The sequence below is a fragment of the Myodes glareolus genome, chromosome 15, assembly GCF_982192425.1.
Source record: "Myodes glareolus chromosome 15, mMyoGla1.1, whole genome shotgun sequence".
NCBI lineage: Eukaryota > Metazoa > Chordata > Mammalia > Rodentia > Cricetidae > Myodes > Myodes glareolus.
Window position 1 is genome coordinate 36,855,180 of NC_142040.1, and position 22,801 is coordinate 36,877,980.

Here is a 22,801-nt window from a genome sequence, read left to right on the forward strand (position 1 = left end):
CAACATTCAGAGGAACGGACCACCATGAATTAATAAACATTATCTGTTCAGACTATCTTTTCTTTCCATGTCTTCATTTGAGTTTTCTTCCTTGTGGCAATCTGTCTCCAGTGCTTGAAAGACTGAGTGAGTGTCTACTCAGAAAGCACCATTGCATTGCTTCTTGCTAGGAATCACGCGAGAAGTAGAGGGAGAACTGAATTCGGTTACGGATGGTCTCGAGAGGAGTCGTTCTCATACAGTGCCACAACCATCCTCTCCCTGAAATCGGTAATGGAACTCTTCCCTCTAAATGGCACTTACAGTTCCTATTGACTTTAAAAAATGCAGGCTTACACTGCTGTGGTTGATATTCATACTCCATGATCCATACCACTAATTTTGATAACTAACACTTAAGACATTTGCCGTCCTCTGTCCTAGGCAGCAGAAGCCCGCACCTCTCTGTCCACCCAAGTGTATCATGAATTAGGGGAGCAAACTAAGATGGACAGCACTTGAAGAATTTGGAATGCCTGAAAGATTCTCCGTAGGAGGAGGGTGTGATGCTGTAACAATTTATGAACGATTCACTGCAGTAGACATTATAGAGTCAGTCCCAGAAAGTCCTCTTCAGGCTGACTCACTGACGTCGTGAGGGTTCCTCAAGCGTGTGCAAACGTCGAACAACAAGCCTACTTGTCCCTATAAACTCTTCTCCTCCAGCTTCACATTGCCAAACTCTGCTCTAAGATCGAGATGTTTAGTAATAAGTAGCCACGGTCTGTAACCTCAGAGGGCTTACATAGAAATTCTTTTGCTTGAAAATGTTAGACATCTAGAAGCATTTGTGTTCGGATCACACACTTACAGATTGTCCTCCCATAAACCTTCCAGGCATGACTTGGACCCACAAGGATTTAGTTTAGAGTCATCAGATTTACAGGAATCAAGAACATTTGTGTTAAATGACAAAATATGGAGAAAATGATTGTTAAGGGACCCTCCAGCTTTTAATGTCTTAACAAGAGAAGGATGCATGGAGACTATTAAACAAGGAGAAATTTGTAAATATCTGTGCTCTTGAGTGTCTCAATGAGATGAGGAGCCATCTGGAGGGAAGAGACATTCTGGACAATGAGGATAGTGTTCTTCACAGCAAGGACACCACACTTTGGTTCATCACAAAGCAGGAATGAGTTCCAAGTCAGCTTACAATACCAAGTGTCTGAAGCCTCGGGGAAACTTCAGGGTGGTTCTTAGAGGGTTTTAATTTGGCAGATGGTCTTAAAAATCATTTCCATATAGGTCTGAAGCAAGTTGTTAACTAGCATTCTCTAAGTCCATTATATATTTAAATCAGCGTAAGCTGGAAAAGTAATTTAATAGCCAGTCTCAGCCTGGCCTAGGTGAGCAGCACACTAACACTACACGTAGTTCCCAAAGATTTTAGATGTTTATGTTAGTATGGGTGGCCGTTGGCTGCAAATATAGACATTTTTGATGGAGCTGCCTCAAACAGATGTATATTTCTTATGTTAAAAATCTGAATGACTCATTAATATGGGAATGTCATCCAACAGAGCTTTCAAGATCCTGTACTACTTAAGGTTTGTTCGTTCATTAACTATGGACTCGGTGCCCCAGTTCTACCAGGGTTCTAACATGGCTGCCCCAGCTTCCGGCATCAAATTCACATTCAAACCAGTAAGAGTTAGGAAACAAGAAAAGCAGATAAAAGCTGTCTAGCCTGTATCTTTTAATGAAAGTTTCTGGAATTTCAACATGCTTCTGCTATGACTTCATCCACCAGAACTTTAAGTGACAATGCTTGAATACAAAAGAGTCTAGAATTTTTTTTCTGTTTGGGACTGTGGTGTGTTTACTTGAAACTTGGAATCTAATAAAACTGAGGAAGAAGAACACTCATAGAAGATAGTTAGCGGTCTTTTCCTCGGGTTGCTTACTAATAATGCAACATGCATTTTAAATATCAGTCTCCAGTGCCCTGTTGGTAGAGTAATTTGTGGGATTCTCTTTTCCCGTGTGAACACCGTCATGAAGTTTTCATTTGCTTTGGTCAGACCTGTCTGGAGGACGGGCCTAATGATAAAATATGCTAGAAAAATTAATTTTAATAGCATGTGGCAGTTGATTTCCAACCTTGGAGCTTACATCCCCACTAGGAACTGAGCAAAGGTAGACAGGAAAACAGGGAAAAATGCATTTGCATTCTCCAAACTTGATGACCATCTTCATTGTCTCACAAATCGTAGCCTCATCTAAATTCGAATTGCAGGTCCATTTTGACCTGACTGTAGAATTCTTAAGTTACCTGTGAGGAATAGGTTCATGCCCTGGCAAGATGGTGCTTTAGCAGACATGCCAAGCTTTGATAGAGAGATGCAAACAGGAACACCTGAAATGAAGAAGGCAGGGAGATAGAAACCACTGCTACAATGTCCTGGATTAAGGTTGACAATGGCTACCATTTTGCTGACACGAGGCAGACATGCCCCTTAATAGGAGGACTGTGTAATCATAGGGCTGTTTTAATAGGGTTTAGAGAAACACCAAAACATGATGTAGCCAAATGTTCCTAAAAGTATGAAGTAATTGCATCTGTTCCATCATTACAAGAAATTAAAGCCAAGAGCAGTTACATCCCCGGTAGTAAAAAGAACTCGCTAGATTGCTATTGTTATTGACAGAATGAAGTGAGCTTTCTGGTTGCTTTGACCAGTCACATTTTGAAGTTTGGCTGTCCATTTATCCGAAATCACACTAAAGAGCATTAACTGATTTTGACAAAATAAGTTGCGTTATTAAGGTGCCATTTAACTCGAGACTCTTGAGTTTAATTGCTAGATTAGAATTTTCAAATGAGCATGGCATTTAGATTGCAGTGGATTTAGGAGCCTAATTATTAGTTATTCTTTTTCGCCTGTGTGTACAAGAGAGGTATCTAGTTCTCGGAAGAGAATTCACTGATTGAAAGCTGTATCCACAGAGGACAACACCGGCAGACTGTGGTACCCTGACTCCAAGAAAGATAAATATGGACAGCTGAATGATGGGCAGTCAATCTTCTGTAATTCGGGTTTCTGGTTTGACATTGATAACAGAGCATTTTTTTCATGGTCAAGTGCAGTGCTATTCATAATGAAGCTGGAATAACGGATATCAATCTGGTAAGCTCCAGACCAGTTAGGATGTATAAACCGTGTGTGTGTGTGTGTGTGTGTGTGTGTGTGTGTGTGTGTGTGTGTGTAAGAGGAAAATGGGAAATAAAAATCACTCCACCAGTGATTTCTTTCCCTTGCAAAAAAACTTACTCAACTCTAAATTATGAGGTTTACAGAGTGAGAAAATCAAGTATGTATTGTTTGAACTGATGCTCAGATATGTTATTAAACAACAATGTTACAGAAAGGTGTCCTTAACAAGGGGAAATGAATAATCCATGCATTTCCAGGGCAGTCATAGCCAACAAGCATTACTAGACACTAGACACCTAGTGTCTGGCAACCATATCAACATGAGTTAGATATGGGCCAACTCTAGAAAACCAGTCTAGCAATAAGTCATTGTAATAAGTGCATTTAGTGTTTTAGTGGCTTCGAGAATTAACTTCTGATTTGACTCCCTTGCATCAAACATGATTTATCTATCTGTTCCTTAATAACTTAGATTTTCCCCAGTCCCCTCTTACACCTCACAATGTAGCAAAAGCAAAAGGCCAATGCACCCCTTGGTAAGGTTCTCTCAACCCAGAGCTCACTGCTACCCAGAGTATCGGTGTGTTTCTTTTCTTCTGTAAAACTTGTCCCTACAATCCAGAGTTGTTCTGACCAAATCACAGACAAACTGGAGATTTAGGATGTCAGGACTGAAAAGCCTTGTTCAATTAGATAAATAATCTGAGAATGATTTCCACAATTAGTGCTCTCATTTCCATTTTCAGTATGAAAAGGCTAAATGATCGTCTCATCCCCGTGATGGATAACAGTGTCCTGGCAAGGACAAAGTGCTGGAGGGAGCCCTTGGCATAACTTTTTAAAGTCCCAACATGCTTTCATTATCTGCATGTAGAACTTAAAATGTTACAGCTTGCTGAGCTTTCACTATTTTTCAGGCATTGCCACTTTATTTTGAGAATTACATTTAATGATAAAAAACACTCCATAGTGTACCTATGCTGTCCTTGCCATTTTACAAAGACGAAGAGAATAAAAGTATGTAAATTAATTCTCTCTCATACAAGCATCTCAAACTTAGATGGTGTCCTCTGTGACATACATTAAGTCTGGAGACGGGTTGCTTACCCCATAGTCTGAGATCTTGAATGGTGCCTTCCTCGGTGGGTGATCTTCCCCTATCAATTATGCCAATCAGAATAATCTCTCACAGGCATGCTCAGAGGTTCATCTCTCACGTTATTGCAGATCTCATCAGGATCACCGTTGGCATTGACTGTCACACTAGTGTGATCAGACCACCAAGCAAGTCAAGCTGCAGGGGGAAAGGGAGGCAGTGGTAGCGACAAGTCGACAATTCACAGTATAAAAATGACTCAAGTTCACAGCGTATTGTATTTTCTTCTCTTTACATGGAAGCCCATAGTTCAGTTTTTAACAATCATCTCTTGAACTGTCATTTCCAGATGCATCCTGGGTCTCACCTGCTTTGAACTGACAACACTCTCCTATACTTTTAGGCACTTAGACCAATGGTTTTCTCCTTTGATCCAGTAGTTGGAGCCTTCCAGCTTCCCTCCATCACACCAAGGCTTCCAATGTAGAGAGTTTGGAGGGTTGGAAAATGAAACTGTCTTGTTCATGGTATGCAAGAGGCGTAGAATTAGGAGGAAACTTTGCTGCTCCCATGGACCACACTGTCCTCTAGACCCTAACCAAGTCTGCAAAATCTGGTGTCATGACAAATTCCCAGGGAGCCATGGCTGAGTCCCCTGAACTTCTCAGGGAGTCACGGCTGGGCTCCCTGATCTTTGTTAACATTTTCTTTATTCCTCTTGCCCTAACTACACATGAATTTCTTTGGAAAATTCCTTTATCAAGCAGTGCCTCAAGATGGTCAACTTCTTAAAGCCAAAGCTTTTCTAACAATAGCTCTGTATATGGAGCATCACTTAGAATTCCAAGTCCCCTGGGATTCAATAACCTTCTATCGAGAGATTATGAGTGAAGCAAATATTTAAATAGACGAGGTGGATCCTAACAGCATCTAGTCATCTAACTTTGCCTTTTGAAAGTAATAAGCCCTAAGTCAGCACAACTGATGCTGTGAATTCCCTTTAACCCTTGAACCTCTACCCCGATTCACCTCCTGAGTGTCTCCCTCCCTCGGTGATTTAAGGACCAACTTCCTCCACCCTGGGCCTTCCTGCCCTTCCTGTGAAGAGCTTGTCATCTGCGTCATTGGAGTCTAAGCCGAGCTTCCTCTAGGGAACTTCCACATGAAGGAAGCAGGCAAAGAAAGGCAGGAACTTGATCATCTGGATGATGCAGGGGCGATTTAAAAAAATAACTTAACTGTGACCAAATATGCAGACAGGGCTGACAGGAAATTGTATAGCCAGGTCCAGTGGAGGTGAGAGCATCTCTTGGCTGATGAGGAAGGTTGGTTAGGAGAGTTCGCTCTAGTAGGGTTCTGCACAGGTTCACTGAAATTTGGATGACATCCAGATCATTAAAAATCTAGGATATGGTGCTAAGTAAGGGTATAGATTTCTGCCATTGATGAGATGCTTTGGGATGATGAGATGACAGAAGGAGAGAAGGAAAAAGTGAGCCTCAGAAATATAGGGAATAGTTAATCTTTAAGTTTTCTAAGAACTGCAGAGGAGAGTAAGGGTCAAATGGAATGGGGTGCTTTCCCTATTAGTTGATTCATGGGAGGGTTAGTATGCAGGGAAATAGTGTTCCCTGGTTTGTTGGCTCGTAGATCATTGTTAAGCCCCCAGTGTCAAGTGTTTGGGGTCAATGTTTATTTCTCACAGCTCATCTCATATAAAGTCCAGTTGTCCAGTTGACAGCTGAAATCACTTGACCAAGGCCATTCCTGAGTAACTGCTGGAGCCAGAAAAAGAATCTGTCTTTTGACTTCAAATCAAATAGTCTCTCTCTGCCCCCATGCTAGCATTCCACATGTAAAGTCACCTCTCCCCCACTCCTCTTCCCTGAGATGGGATCTGACTGTATCGATCATCTTGCCTCAAACTCCCAGCTTTTGTGCCTCTTCTACATCAGCCTCCTGAATGCCAGGAAGACGTGTGTGTGCCATTCTGCCTGGCAATCATATTTAAATTTCCACCCTGAAGTTATCAACTCCCTGTGGGATTTGCTAAAATGCTACTGTTAGGAACGTTTCTGTTACTAATGTAAAAACCGTGACGAGTAGAAGGCAAACTCACATGGGTGAGATGGATCAACAAGTACACTTCTTGCTACACAGTTCCCAGAACCTGTAGAATGTGGATGTACAAAGCTGCACTCCCATTGCTCCTATGGGGAAATGGAGGTGGGGCAGAAAGAATCCCCAGGAGTTTGTGGACCAGAGAGCCTTGCAGATGAAGCAGCAAACACAAGAGGCTCTATCTCGAACAATCCAGAAGGTGCAATAATACCTCAGGTTGTCCTTGGACTGCTATACATATACCATGGGAAACATTTGTCTGTGTGTGTTTCTTATAGGCAAATATTCAATATTATACAAACACACACACGCACACACACACACACGTGGGGGGACATGCATGACCACTGGAGTCCATACTCTTAATTTGTTTGTAACCTAAAGTATTTAACTTCTCTTAAAAAATGTAGAAATTTCTAAAAGCTAAATGTGGTCTTAATAGTTTAAATATGGGATTTTTAAAAGACAAATTCTAGCAACAGTTGGCTAACATTCCAAGAGTCTGTTGTGCTCTCTGCAATCCCACTGGCCAGAATTTAAGTCCCACCAAGTATTTCCATTCATTCATTTACACAATCTCATCATGTGCTGGCTTTAATGTGCACTTAGTGAGTGTCCTCTAATTTATGTGCCCAGCTGGCACACCTATAGTGCTCCATGGAAACTCTCACGTGTGTGAAGAACTCATTTATAAATGCATACCTGTTAGAGAGCTTACACCACAGGATGGCTATGCTTTACTTCTCATGTAAGGTAGAGTAGAGGGAAAATGTATTACAAAGGGGAGAGAGTAATCCTAAGATTCATTCATCAAACAATTCAATTCCAACTTTTGTATTTTCAAAGTAATTGGTATGCTTCAAATTCAGCCTGCGGGTCCAATCAATACTTTAGAGTTTAGCAGATTAAGTAGAACAGAAAACAACAGAATGAATTGCACATTATAAGGATAAATATTATTTCATATGAAGTTTTATTTCTATTCTCTGTATACCAGGTCAAATGTGTATCTGTGTGCATATGATATATATATATGTACTTTAATATATACTACTTTAATTATATATAGATTTAATTTGCATCCTGTATGTGTACATATGTAGTACTCCTTTTATTTTACTTAAATTGAAATCTAAGGCTTATTAATGACCCAAATAACAAATTTTGTCATAAGTACATATGTATACATGTACACACACACACTCATGCAAAACACTAGAATTACTCACAGGAGTCGCTACCACCATCTCATCTTAAACAAATACAACAATCACCAGATTCCTGTACATGACTGTATACTGAAATTAGCACTCATATATCTTCAAAAATGAGCAAAATTAACAGTAGTATTCATTGCACCTTCAATTTTAATCAAGTCATCTGTGTCAGAGCATATAATACGCCTATATTAGTTTGTGTATATATATCTGTGTCTCACTGACAAATACTAGTCCTTTCAAACCCTGTATAAATGAATGGAGATGTCAGAAAGCCATGACATGCCCCACAGAAGCTGAGTTCTCCATAACAGTTCTTGAACGATACTGAAGGGTACTAAAAGTGTAAGCTGGGGTCTGCAGCTCATGGAAGACAGAACCCTTTCAAGATACTGAATCTCTCCAAGTGAGACAGTGGAAATGCTGAATTGTTATTTTGTTTGCTATGTTTATTTTAATAGCAGTAAAGGGAGGTGTGTCTTCCCATCAGTGTCTTAAGTATGTACCTAAACAAGACTCCTTTTTAGTATTGTGCTTTAGGAAGAGATGAGGAGATGGATTTTTATATATATATAAAAGCAGGTCTTATGTGTTACATGCAGTAGACTTGATAAATGTTTTACACATAAATCACTTGTCTAAATTTAAGCAAGTCCATTAAAAAGACATAAAGACATTAATATATGATAGTTTATTCTTAGTTGGTCTTAGGTGGTGCACACCTTTAATCCCAGCACTCACAAGGCAGAGGCGGGCGAATCTCTGTGAGTTCAAGGCCAGCCTGGTCTACAAGAACTAGTTCCAGGACAGTGAGGGCTACACGGAAAAATCCTATCTTGAAAAAACAAATAAAAACCTAATAAGATGGCAGGCAGAGGTGGCATACACCTTTAATACCAGCACTCAGTGGTCTACAGAATGAGTTCCAGGACAGCCAGAGCGACAAAGACAAACCCTGTCTTAGAAAAAAAAATCCAATAAATTGCGTAAATGGCTAGAGTAACCTTTTAGTGGATGCATTTGGGGGGATCTTACTGTACAAAAGAGCAAACTAAAATAGAGAGAAAACACTTGGCCAAAGTTTTCCATATGATATTGGTTTACCAAGCTGCCATTTGGAACTAATGCTCTATGGCTCCGGACAGCAGCACTGAAGGGCATGCCTCCAGAAGTCTGCTTCTCCCTGCATCTCTCCACCACTACAGTGGCTTCCTAACGTCACCTCCTTGTCTCTTCTCTGTTTTATCTCCCGAAACCACCAGTGCACTTACCCAGTGCCCACAATATCCATTAGCTCAAGGCCACATGTTTGTTTTCAACTTTATTTCCCTCCTCTCCCTAGAAGGAATCTCTTCCACTCGTTTACGGCCAATGAGTGTAGTCCTTATTTGGGCTCCAGCAATTTCTTCTACTTGGGAACAATGCCAACCTGACCCCCTGCTCCTATAACCTTCCAAACCACAGACTCTGCTGTGGACTTCTATCTAGGACGCCTTCTTCCCTGGCTGTCTACTCCCTCACCCTCAGTCCTTACCCTGCCCCCTCCCTGCTCTGGACTTCAGCAGCATCCCCAGCTGAATGATTTATATGCTACCTTATACCATCTCTAGGCAGCAGCTGATCTTGTGTGTGATTTTCTCAGCAGGATACTGTAAGGTCTTTCCTAGGTCTAGGCCACTGAATCTTTCATGTTCTTGGATTTCACAGTAACTAGCACAACACAGAGGAGCTGTAAATATGTATGGGGGTTGTGATTGCTCTTTAAAGAGAGAAAATGAAGAAGAAGAGGGAGGAGTTTTGCCTTACATTTCTCAGTAGGTATACATCATGAAGCCAGGAGCAGCCAGGCACAGTTATGCATACAAGCTTCTCATCCTAGCTACTCCAGAGGTTGAGGTGGGCAGATCATTCAAAGCTAGCTTGAGCAACATAGCAAGATTCCATCTCAAAATTATACATGCATAAAATGTGTGCATGCATGCACACATACATACTAGGAAAGGAAAGGAAATGGGCCTCAAAGGCAGGAAGGAGGAATGGAAAATTAAAAAATGGAGATGTCCTCTATGTAGATACTTATGTGTCACATGATTGAGTTTATGTTGTAGATGTATCCGACATCTGGGTCATAGGACAGTGTCTAAGGTATGGTTTATCAAGAGGAAATAATGGACATATGGAAGAAAATACTCCAAAGTTTAGATGACGCTTGTCAAGAGACATTAATTGAACTCCAGAGGGTCTGGGTTTTGATTGGTTTAAATCCATTACAAATCTCGGAAAAGCAGCTACACGTGCAGTTTCTCAAGCTTGTTTAGCCAAACACCCCCATTACCAAGAATATTGTGAAGATCAGGTTCCCTGGCACATTCTTTGGGAAATGTTTGCAGTGATCTTTCTTGTAACCTCATTGTAAGTGATGCTCAGTTGTGACCTACGCTGTACCCTGATCATATATGTTCATATATACTGATTTTGCATGATTTGGTGTAGTCTAACAAAGGCCTTTCTGGTGTGAGATTGTTCATTTACATTCAGGTCATAATTGGTTAGCACTGAAGTGTTGGTGTTGCTAATAGAAAAATTTTGTTGGATGATCAAAAATCTGCAAAAGGGCACTCCAATAATCGAAATCTCTTATTACAGATTAGCTTAATTAAACAACTTTGTAAGGTCAGGATACTTACTATTGCTTGAGCACTTACTGTAAGTCAGATACTGCACTTGGGGTTTGACATGTATTTTCATATCCATTTGCCCATAAATTACAAATTAGAGACAGACACGCAAGCGCTGCCTAAAGATGGTACAGGACAATAACACAGCTAGAATTCTCGATTCAGATTCTGAGTGATTCAAGAACCTGCTCCTTCCGATTTGTTGTTCTGTTTCCCTGAGGAGCCCAAGAAGTGTGGGTTCTTGCATGTGTATCTAGGAGCCTTATTACACAAGTCTATATTTCCCCAGACATCCTTGCAGGACTATAGAACTAATTGGGGGGGGGGCTGGAGAGATGACGGTTCAGCAATTAAAAGCATTACTGCGCTTGCAGAGGACCCAGCACCCACATGGTGGTTAACCACCATCTATAACTCCTGTTCCAGGGGATACAGTGCCTTTTTCTGGCCTCTACCAGCATCAGGCATGCATGTAACGGGCATACATTTATACAGTGAAAGCACTCATACACAAGGCATCAAAATAAATTTAATAAAATGTTTCACAAGTTTTTTTTATGTCTTTAAAAAATGAAATTTTCTTATAGTACATTGGGTATGGAGTCTTCTCATGTGTAAATGGAAAGTGGTTATACCTGATCTAATCCTCAGTTTGGAACTTTTTCTAAAATGTCCAGGTAGTTATCAAACACAGGCCTTGGTGATTTCAGGGAGGTCAGCAAACACTTTTAGGATTAAAAACATATTGATTATATGAATTTATGCCAGGTTTTTCTGGGCACATTTGCACCAGATTCTCGAAAGATTTATTATGCTTCCAAAAAAGTGAAGAATCACTGTGCCTTTAAATTACAGAGACATCAGACAGTACTCCTTCCATCAGTGATCCCTCAGCATCTTGGGAAAACACTTGTTACAAAACAATCATATTTTTGTATTATTCACATATAACTAACTTCTGAAATCCCATAAATGTCAGGAACTACCCTAGACATATTTTTAAAAGCCTAGACACAAACGCAGAAAATCACAGAGACAAAAACTAGCAAAATTGTGTCTAGATTGAACAGCTGAGGTGTGGTTGTAGGTGGGCTAGTTAAGAAATCAGAATTCTGTAGATGAATATGCAGGTCTGACCTGGCAGTCAGCTTACCTGACACACTGTGCTTTTAAGTCAGGGCACACCATGCTCCTGAATATCCCCAGAAGTCAGAACTCTGAATTCTGAAGGAGCCTGAGTAGCAGGTAAGTGCTCTGCTGTTGTGTCTACACACTCCCTGCCCCCTTTATGTGTTTCTTCCATATAGAGACCCTGCTGGGGTGAGCGCCTGCTGTGCGATCCAAGGCAATGTGCTACCCAATCTCAGTCCATAGGCTTCCACTACGGAAGTCGTTGCTCACATGCAATAGAGCAGGCACTGCTCCCTGAAACCATCTCCGGAGTGGGTGATCCTTCACGTTCTTTTCCCACCCATTGGCATTGGAGTCTTGCCAGGGATGCCCCAGTAATAACTACAGTGACAGAGTCTAGAAAGGTATTTACTACAAGCTGAAGACAATCCTTCAGTGAACACAAGCATGGTAATAGTACAAGCAGAAGGGAGCTTGCATGTCAGACTCATGACCAAACACATGGCATGTTGAGAACCAAGTGCAGGCAAGACTGCTCCGATCTTATAAAGACGTGTGTCCTGAGAAAAAGTGAACACAGAAAGATACTAGGCTATGGCATCCACGTAGAAATGAACAGATGAGGATTTGGTGGCAGTTGGCAATGGTAGAAATTTAAGTAGAAACTGTTTATTGGTTAAGTAGTAAGTGGAAGTTATATGGAGACAGGCAGAAATGAGTATACATACATATTCCAGACTTCCTATCCACCAAGAATCTCATTTTCCTGGCATAATTTATATTTCAATTTTTGATATGGAATGTTCACTCTGTGCCATGATTGGACTCAATCACCAGGACTCCTGAATTATTGTACTGGATCTTTGTCAGCTTCTGGGCAGCTCAGCAATCCCTCCTACAATATTGGGTGACTCAACTCAAGTTAACTGAAAGCAGACAGCCTTTAAAGCAACACCAGAGAACAGCCAGAGAGGTGGGATGTCCGAAGTGGGCTGCGACGGGAGTTCATGTCTTTTTGGGGGAGTATTTAGGGTAGGGTGTGCGCACACAGGCTCACACGTGCAAGGCTCACACAACCTCATATGTTCATGGAGGCGCACATTCACAGGTTGAGATATGGTTTGTGTATATGTTTGTATATGATTTCAGGTTTATATTGCTCAGGAACTGTCCACTTTTTTTTTTTTTTTTTTTTTGAGATATAGCCTTTCACTGGGCTGGCTGGTTAATGAGCCCTGAAGATCCACCTGGCTTTTTCTCCCCTGGTCCTGGGACTGAAAGTGCCTGGGACTACCTTCAGCTTTTTCTCCTTGATTCTGAAGATCAACCTTGGGTCCTCGTGCATGCGGAGAAGCACGTTATCAACTGCACCATCATCACAGTCCTTTATTATGCTTTCAAAAGAATGACGTGTATAGTCACTCATAAAGATGCAGAGACTGTTGCAATGCAAGGCTGATTGCATGTAATTGAAACATAGATGGCCGCCCTCAGTCTCTACATGGAGATAAAATTGATTCACAATATTACAGTATTAGAATGTGCATAACATATAGTTGGAATAATTGTTTTGAAGCCTACTTGAAAATTCCTTATTGTTCTTTTTTATTTTTTTTGAGACAGAATTTTACTTTCTAAAGTAATCCAGGTTAGCCTTGAGCTCAGGAACCTCCTGCCTTAAACTACTGAGTTTTGAGATTTGATGTGTATGCAGCTATATCTAGCTTTATTGTGGATCTATATGGCCTATCTTGACTGCCAGCAGCAAAACTTTAGTACTTGTCTCAATTCTAGCTTTAATTCTAGGTTTCTCCCTCACAGAAAGCTGTTCCAGATCTCTTCAAGGCTGGACCAAGTAGCACTTGTCCAGTGCCCCATCTCTGCCATTTGTACTTCTTCCTTTCCCTTTATTAAACAGACTACAGCGTGCTGCGTGCTAATTGCCTTCATTACTGGTTTATGAGCACCTAGAAGTTCCAGTTAATCTCTCTGCCTTTGTTGTGCTCAGCACGTGACACAAAGCAGGTGTTGAGTATAAGTTTATTAAAGGGAAAAGACCAATCTGACCAGCAAAGATTATGTCAACTATGGATTAGCAGGAATTAAAGAAAATGTTTGTTTGTTTGTTTATGTTGTTCCTGTGCATGGCATCTCTCTGATTCCGTAAGCAGGAAATTGTGTGCACTTCATTTAGTGTTTAATCTCTTTGCCTTACTTAGAAAATTGTTGAAAGAACGAATTGGTTTCTCAAACACAAATATAACAAAATCCAGCAAACACATGCTTCGTTTTTCTGGCCTTTCTTGAGAGGAATCATTTTTATCTGAACCACAAATAAAGTAGATGTTTGAAGGAGGGTATGTTCTATGCTTGCTGTTCAAATAGACAGTTAAGAACTGTGTAAACTCTGTACCTCATCGAGAAGGTGCACAGCTGGCACATTTGTACAGAGGATACATGTTTTTGAGGGTGTCAAGACAAAATGGAGAAGGGGGGAGAGTACATTAAATAAGTAGTGCATGATCATTTAACTCATAGATTCCTGCTGAAGTCAAAATAGCCTACAACATTCTAGTTGCTGCCTTCAGTCTTTAGGTGAAAAAAAAATAGTTTCTCAAAATTAGTGAGTTAATAGAATGTGCAAACAGGTATTCCTTTAATATTAGGGATAATGTGGTTTATAACTGCATGCTTGATCACGGAGTCCTAATCCAGGGATCTGATCCCAGCTGGCTTCTGCTCCAGTTCCCAGAAGCCCACCCCTTCTCACACTGCGAGCTCTCGCTGCTCCTCCTCTACTGCATGGCCATCTCAGGCAGACATTTGCACTGAGGACAGCTTGGTGTCAAGTTCAATCTCTTCTGCGCATTAAAGAAACTCAGCATTTCATGACTTCAATCACTTTCTTAAAGAGAGGAGGAAAGGATATTTCTTAGTATGCATTGACCTCATAAGCCAAATCTCTCTCTTCTTCTCTTGTTCTCCTTTCTTTTTCCTTCCTTCCTTCCTTCCTTCGTTTCTTTTTTTTTTTTTCTGTTTCAATCTCTCCCTCCCTTTTCTCCAATCAGGTTATCTTTCCCTTTACTGTATAGAAGAAATAACTTGAGAGATAGTTTTTGTTGTTGTTGTTTTTATTTATTTATTTATTTATTTTGAGACAGGGTTTCTCTGTAGCTTTGGAGCCTGTCCTGGAACTAGCTCTTGTAGACCAGGCTGGACTCTAACTCACAGAGATCCTCCTACCTCTGCCTCCCTAGTGCTGGGAGCCACTTCCCGGCTGAGAGATAGTTTTTAAGAAGAGGAAGTCACACTGAGTCCTCTTGAGTCACACTGGGAAGTCCTATTCATGTGTAACAAAGGGAGAACCATATGCCTCTATGGAATTTGTTTATTTTGTGTTTTGAGACAAGGTGTCACTGTGTGACCCTGACTAGCCTAGAACTTACTTTGTGGACCACAATGGTCTTGAACTCACAGAGATCCACCTGCCTCTGCCTCCCCAGTCCTGGGATTAAAGGTGTGCACCACTACCCTGGCTGCTTCTACAGGATTTTATTGCAAAGGTTGTCTTGGTTATCTTAGAGTAACTACCAGAGAAGCAAATGACCTTATCGTGGTGATAGAAATATTTCCAAAAGTAATATTCTCATTGGCTGGCCTAACCTCCTACAATCTCATGTGTTATACAGCCCTATCTCAAATAAAATGAAAAAAAAAGATGCCACATCACACAGTACCCGGAGAAACTCAGCAGCTCCTACTTCTGAAGACAGTCCAGTATTCCTACCTGCTGATCCTGCTGATGTGTGCAATTTCTCCGAATGTCTTCCAGGCTCCTTTCCCTGAGCAAGGCTCTCTGAGGCAGTTCATTGAAGCGTATTCACGTCTTATTATCCAAAGGTCCAGGTGTTTGCTGAGTTTGTTTGTCTGAAACGCCCTTCCTGCCTTCTTCCCTTCTCTTCTATACCTTCGCTAGTTCACATTTTGTGACCAAAAACCCCACTGAACCAGAGAGGCAACACCTGGGAAGAGCCGAGGTAGATAAGGAAGGCGTGGTGCAGTTCATGAAGGCTGGAGCATGTGGCCAGGACTCTACTCACGCATCACATCTCATGGAGCAAGGGGATGTACTGGTGCTCACTCGGCTTTCTGCTTTTCGCCCTTTTTTTCCACTCTGGGGCCCTGACTCATGATCTAGTACTATTCTCTCTCAGTCAGGCTCCTGACCCTTTAGTTAACCCTTTCCTAGCAAGCCCTGATAGTCGGATCCAAAGGTGTGCCTCATCAGTGTCCCGGGCGGTCTTGACAATCTACATTAACCACCCGGTTATTTCCTTTCCCCAGGACTAAGGTTTCTCTACCCAACTTGTGTGCTATTATGACTTGAACACAGCCCTCCTTTATTGTCTCACTGTCCATCAGCTTCCTTCCTTGTCCATCTCATGGAAGTGCTAAAATTGTTTTCAGTGATAGACTCTGGTCTTCCCTTGGATAAGGGACACATTCATGCTCTCAGTGTGTCTCTGCTGACTCTAATAAAGTTTGTAACACATGGTGCCATATAAATGTTGAATTACTGATCAGATTAAAAGTTAGTAGAAGTCAATCCATTTGCAAAATTCCACAAGAGCCTTTGGCAGCTTTAGAAAAAAAAATCGTAGCTAGTGGGAAGATGTTGGGGGGGGGGAGACTCAGAAAATTACACATATCTACACTTGGAGTGGATTTTTTTTTGAAGTATGAAGTGAAGGTTTATATATGTTATACGATTTAAAAATACTTCAAAACAAGAACTTGATGCCAGAAATAGCCCAGGGAATGAGGGCAGCCTGCCATCGGCACGCCGCCTCAACCTGTTACGTATATACACCGAAGGAGAATCCAGGGCCTTCACATCTTTCCCCTCAGATAAAATGCGTAAGACGGGGAAAATGTGTCAGCCACAGTTAGAACTGACCTGCACAGGTCTTTTCCTGTGGCAGGGCCGAGGAATGATTAGCTCACACGTGAGGCCCAAGTCGTTTTCTCAGTCTGCCCACTCCAGACACCATCAATGCTTCCCTTACACGTGGATTGGGTGAGGAGAAATTGGAATACATTAAAAGGGCATGTATGAGCGTTTTCTCTTAGCTGTATGACGTGTTTGCTTTAAGTAAAAAACAAGCAGAGTCAGCTGTGACTGTTCTGTATGAATTCTTCACTGGAGAGTAGCCAATGGTACCCAGAGTTTGCCTGTGTTTTTGCTGTTGCTGTGATGTTTCTCTGACCTCCTCTGTAGCAGTAGACCTCTCCAGGAAGGATGGCAGACTTATACAGACCTTTAGCCCCACAAGCACTGACAAAGAAGCTAGCATTGACCAAGTTTCGTGTCCTGTAGCGTGGACCGTTTTACCTCACAGTAAGTTGTGGGTAAGAGTAATAGGCCCAACATTTCACAAGAAAACAACTTCAGCCTGTAGCCAACCCCTGTGGCTCCGAGTTGACGGCGTTTTTCCCTTTCAAAGAGAAGCTGCTGCTTCAGCATCATCTCCCGGAGCCCTTGGCAAGATTTCAGGCCATGTGTCAGGGGATCCCTTGCGCACATAACTATGACGGAAGCCAAGTGCTGTCCCACAAGTATTGAGGACTGCTTATACTCAGGAGAGTTAAAGCAGACGCATGGTATCGCACGGCTCAGGGGTACCTTGAAGAACACAAACGCGCATGTTATTCCTCAGCTGTGACACGGCCCTTTCCCGGTCTATGTGGAGTTTGGCCAGTAGTATTTGGTGAAGTGTTTTCTTTTCGTTAGCTCCTCAAGTTCAGCAAGATTCGGACAGTCAAATAGAAGAGTTTTCATATATTTTTAAGCAGGGCCGCAGCATATATGACCCCCTAGGGGGCCTTTCATTAATGAATGCAGTATGTGTTCTTGGTAAAGGCCAACATAAAACTGGCTCACTGTTTTTGTCCAACTAGCTGCAGATGACATTTAGGTGTGTTGTTTGGTGTGGTGACTCAATTTCCTGTAGGACAGCTAGCAACTCTACATTGCGTCTCCCCCCCCCCAAAGGAGGGAGTGGGCTGTAAAGGTCAGTTACTCGATGTCTTAGTGCAGTTGGGGTTAAAATTCCTGAAAGTGAGGACTTGATAGTGACCCTGGAAAACTGGAGGTAGCCATGTTGCCTCTGTCTAGGAGAAAGAAAGTCTCAGCTCAGCAGGTCTTTCTTCCAGCAATGACTTTAGAAAAGAAATTTGGTTGCCCTATTATATTGTAGTGTACCAACAGGTATACATGTTTCAGGGCAATTTCATTCTCTAAATAGATAGAGAGCAGGTGGAAGGCTTTGGAACTTATGTACGTGATCTTGCTTGATTTCTTATAGTCGCAATGGCCTAGCCATGATTTGAATATGAGACCGATCTTCTGGAAACAATTACTCCCCAGGTCTCCTCTCTACCACCCTCCTCCCAGGCAAACCCTGGGTCGAAGTGCAGGACGTCTTGAAGCATTAACTTGAGACTTCCCCCAATTACTGTTCCACATTAAAAAAAATATAATACATAGAGCTATAAATGCTAGAACCAAGGTCTGGTTCTACTTCTGATCTCAGGAAACGTTCATGAAGATAGGAAAGGTGCCATCAAGGAAAGCATGCCATACCCTGGGAGGTCCCAGGCTTTCCGAGAGTTGGGTGGCAGGAAGCAGGGACATAGAACACCAAGCTTTAGAGCTGTGTAGAGGATGGCTGGCTCTGGATACCAGAACATATGGCAGCGTTGGATTCTACACAACAGCTATGCCTCTGAATGCATTGGGTGTACTAACTATGGACAGCTCACGTGACCACAAATTATTTTCCTCCTCCAATTCTCTGTATTGCTGCTTTACAGAGCAGAGGAAAGAAGAGAGTAACAGTGAAACTAAGTAGTAAATGAACTGTCGTGGTGTCCAGACAGTGCTCTACTTACCTATGGAATGGATTCAGTGTATTCAAGTGCTGACTTATTGTTTCAGATCTTTAGGTTATGGGCCAACAAAGGATTTTCTATGTTTTGGATCTTTTGTTTATAACAGGCATGCAACATTTTACAGTTTTACAATCAGAGGAACACTCAATACTCACCTAGTAAATTATCTTTGATCATTTTCTTTGTTAAAGAAAAAAAGTATCATCAGTCTTGAATTTCAATTCACCTGGCAAGGTTTAGGCAGTTGTTGACCTAAGGTTTATTTTCAGGGATTAATGATGGGAACACACACACACACACACACACACACACACACACAGAGAGAGAGAGAGAGAGAGAGAGAGAGAGAGAGAGAGAGAGAGAGAGAGAGAGAGATCGATCTTAATGCATAGCACTCAAAACGACGAGCATACAGCTCAAAAATCTTGGATAAGGAAAACCAAGTAGCAAGCTTACCACTGTCTGGAAGTTATTGAAACTTTTACATTTAAGGGAAATCCCAGATTTGAGACTCAACCCACGGAATTGTTTGCCATCTCTAATAATTACTGGAGTCTACACTGGGACAGAATTCCTTTACCCCACAATACTGTCAATTGGAAGATAAAAAGGAGGACCCCGTACTTTCTGCTGACAGTTTTGTAGGAGAGACCCCTTGGGGTTTCGACTTTGCTCATTCTGAAATAATATTCGTGGTCCGTTTTGGAACTGATCACTTTAGGGAAAGTGCCCAAGGTACCCGGGGTCAGCTTTGATCAACGGAACCCATTTCCCCACGATGCTTCTGATGTTTATTCGTCTACAGTGGGCAGAAACAGACTTCTAAACTTTCTGTCCTGGACCCAAGTCCAGGGTGTTCTTGTGCGTTCTGCAGAGGAGACACCCAGGCAAGGCCGTGTGTAAATTTCACCCTGTGGTTCCTTTACTTTGCTGTTCCTTAAGGTGACCCCTCGATGATTCGGAAACATGAAATGTAGTTTGTTGTCAAACTCGAAGGCATTCTGACCCCACATCGTTGTGGTTTGTCTGTTTACATCCCCACTAAAATATAGAGGAGCCTCGACTGGGTATTGGCAGTCTGCCCTTAAGAGAAATTATTTTATTCCCTTAATCCTGCCCCTTCAAGTAAGTAAATCCTAAACCCAGGGAAACACCTAAACTACATCCTGCAGGAAGGGTAGTGATTGTCCTAAGTCACCTTGCTTTCGCCCCGGACGCCCAGGCCTGGCAGGCTGCGCTGGGACAGAGGGCCCAGGGACTCCTCCGTACACCGACCCGGGGTCCCCGCGGGGCAGGTGCGCGCTCGCTTGGCCGCACGCGCCTGCGCGCTGGGGGCCGGCTAGCCCCGCCTGAGCCCCGCGGGGACCCCGGGTGGAGGGCGACGGGCGCTCCACGCCGGGTTTTCCTCCGCCCTGGTGCAGACCAGTCCCACAGAAGCGCCGCACACACGCGCGCGCACGGCCGCGCCTCCCTCCCGGCTGCGCTTCAAAGCAGCGGCGCCGGCTGCCTCGGGGGGCGATGCCGCGGCAAGGAGGTGGTGACGGTGGCAGGGCGGGCGACACGGGCAGCCTGCTGCAATTCGGAATCCTTTCGTAAGGAGTCGCGGGGGGGGGGGGGGGGGGGGAGCCAGACAGCGCCGCCGGGCCGCGAGGGGCGCGAGGGGGAGTGTTCCCGGAAAGCCAGCATGGAGCGGCGCTGCGCCCGCCCGCCCGCGGACTTGAGCGACAAAACAGGAAACGGCGGCCGCGGCTGATTCATTCGCTTCGCGCGCGGGGCTCGGCGGGAGGCGGCGTGGAGCCGCGCGGCTGCGGGACGCGGACACCCGTGGACCGCCCGCCCGACTGCGGGGCGTCCCCTCTCCCTCCCCCGCCCACCCGTCCGTGCGCGCCACCCCGGGGCAGCATCCGAGCAAACAAGCGAGCGAGCACAGGGAACCCCCGAGCTTGCGCCGTTGCGAATTCGCCGGTGTAGCTGTGCCAAAGTTGGCCTGCAGCACTTTGCGCCCCTCCCTGGAGGCCGACCCGCGACGTCAAGCTGGAGCATCCTGGCCAGCCTGAGCCCGGCCCCGCCAGTCCAGCCTCAACCCCCTGCGCGCCGCCGGGCCCGGCAATATGAAGGAGCAGCCCTCATGTGCGGGCACCGGGCATCCGAGCATGGCGGGGTACGGCAGGATGGCCCCCTTTGAACTCGCTGGTGGCCCCGTGAAGCGCTTGAGAACTGAGTCCCCCCTTTCCTGTCTCTTCGCAGAGGAGGCCTACCAGAAACTGGCCAGCGAGACCCTGGAGGAGCTGGACTGGTGTCTGGACCAGCTAGAGACCCTACAGACCAGGCACTCTGTCAGTGAGATGGCCTCCAACAAGGTAAGCCCCCCGCTCTGGTTCGGGTGTCAGTGACGCCGCTAGACTGCTGATTCCCACGCTGGGGAATCACCGATCCCTGTGGCTTGGGGAAACAAGGGAGAGAAATTTGTCATGCTTACAGCATGCTAGCAGTTCTGCTCCTTTGGAGGGAGGTTCCTGTTTACAGGCCTCCCAGTAGATAGATAAAACATTTTACAACAGCAACTTTGACATAGTTCTAGCATCCCTAGGACGAAGGGCTTAGAGTGACACTTTGCCCTTGCAGCAGAAACCCAGTAGGGTCTGGTGGCATTGCGTGTTATCAAAGGTACTGCTCAAGATTCTTGGTTGGAAATAAGAGTTGCAGGACTCCGTGAAGTCACTTAGGACGCCACCACCGACCTCGCTCAAACTCAGCAGAGTTCACTGAACTTGCAACCTTCGCTGCCATTTCTCTGGTTCTCGGGGTACCTTTTAAAGATCGGGTTTTAAATATTCTATATAAATGTTCGATCCCCGGTATGCATCCCCGGAGGATATTAACGAAGTTAGAAGGGTCATTATGCTGCCTTTGTCTCCTTCAGCCTCGGAGACCAAATCCAGGTTTCAAAGGTCATTTAGTTACCGCTAGGCTTCGGCTGGGCATTTGTGCCACATGTGCCAAGGTGCTGCTAGTCTTGGCAGTTAATGGAGTTTAGGGGGCTGAGAAGTAACCTTCAACGCTAGACAGCCTTGAAGTAGCCTAGGAGGAGGTAAGGTAAGGTACTTTCAGAGTTGCATTTAAAACAGCAACACAAGTGTGTGCGCTCTGCCTTTGGTTATGCAAAGAAATAATTGAGATTATGTGGTCTTTAATGACCAGCTGGCTTAGGGGGCCAAGGAAAGCTGTGTACTTGATGCAAAGGGCTGAAAGAGTCAATCAGTAAGGACATTTGGCAATTAGACATAGTTGTCTCTTCAAGCTATTTCTGTAGTTTTGGACACCTATTTACAAGGTCAGGAGGGTTATGACATTTTGCCGGTTGTATTTGGTCGTTTATTGAATGTGTCTTTTCATGCTGCGAGCTCAGCATAGTTTCTTCCCCACCTGCTTTATTTCTCCCGCAGATTTTTATAAAAATGCCATAGCTCGTCAGTCAGCCACTGGGTTGGTGTGTCTGTAACAGTTTCACGGAGATAATGTTGTTGTTGAGATGAAAAGTGGCCTTAAACTGAAGGGGGTTCTCCCAAAATCTTAACTCACTTGCTAACCCCATGGGCCTGCTGGTGTGTACCACGGCGATAATCAAATCTGCATTCTTGATTTGTTTTGTTTGTTGCCTTTTGTCACCTGGGCCTCATTTCTAAATTTGTCTTGGCTCTCCATTGGAATGACCAGTTACTGCTCTCTTGCTGGGACTCTTGCTCCCTGCAGCAGCGTTCAGGGCCATTGTTCTCATTTGACTAGCAAATTCTAACTATATAAAATAGGAATCATTTCCTTTTGACAGCTTGCTTTTTAAAGACAAAGACATGTACCGAATATGACCAGTGTTCATGTATTGAGAGGGCCTTTCCCAGTAGGCTCCAATTCTTGCGTCTTTTTGCAGAGCAGAACCTGAAAGCCCCTTGCCAGGTGCAGCAGGCCTTTGCCTGTGCTTGCAACTTAATTTGACAGCACTTCTCATGCACCTGAGCAGTTACTTTCCTTAAAATCCATAGTCTTAGTGTTGAAACCTGCGTTTGAGTTGAATAATTGATGTGCGGTCGAACAGTGTTGTGACTTAAACTGTGAAGTGGCTTTTGTTTGTGTTTTAAGCCGAAAACTTGACGTCATAGTCATTGCTCAAAATAATGCCCCCCCCCTTTTTTTTAATGGGCATCCAATTAGACAGACCTTTGTCTTTCTTAACTCTTTGTTGCAAAAGGTCTTCCAACTTTGTCTGCACTGCTACAGGATGTATGGGAGATGGGTTTATTTGGCCGAAGTAAGATATATGGAAAGTGAGAAGATACTTTTTCAAAATGCATTCAACTATGCTTGTGCCTCAACGCTGAAAGACTGTTGACGTGACACATTTTATACTCACAT

General features: G+C 43.6%; 1 protein-coding gene across 10 annotated transcripts in view; it reads left to right on the forward strand.

Moving 5' to 3' along the window:
* Positions 1 to 22,801, forward strand: part of Pde4d (phosphodiesterase 4D) — a 1,387,978-nt gene that overhangs the window by 1,312,911 nt on the left and 52,266 nt on the right. For 9 of the 10 annotated variants that reach the window (XM_085676945.2, XM_085676942.2, XM_048442991.3 and 6 more), the window contains one exon: positions 20,639 to 20,751. In XM_085676945.2, coding sequence (XP_085533071.1) covers positions 20,639 to 20,751 — 113 coding nt within the window. Of the gene's footprint in view, positions 1 to 20,136; positions 20,553 to 20,638; positions 20,752 to 22,801 lie in introns of those variants that run through there. The other variant, XM_048442997.3, reaches the window with a different exon arrangement.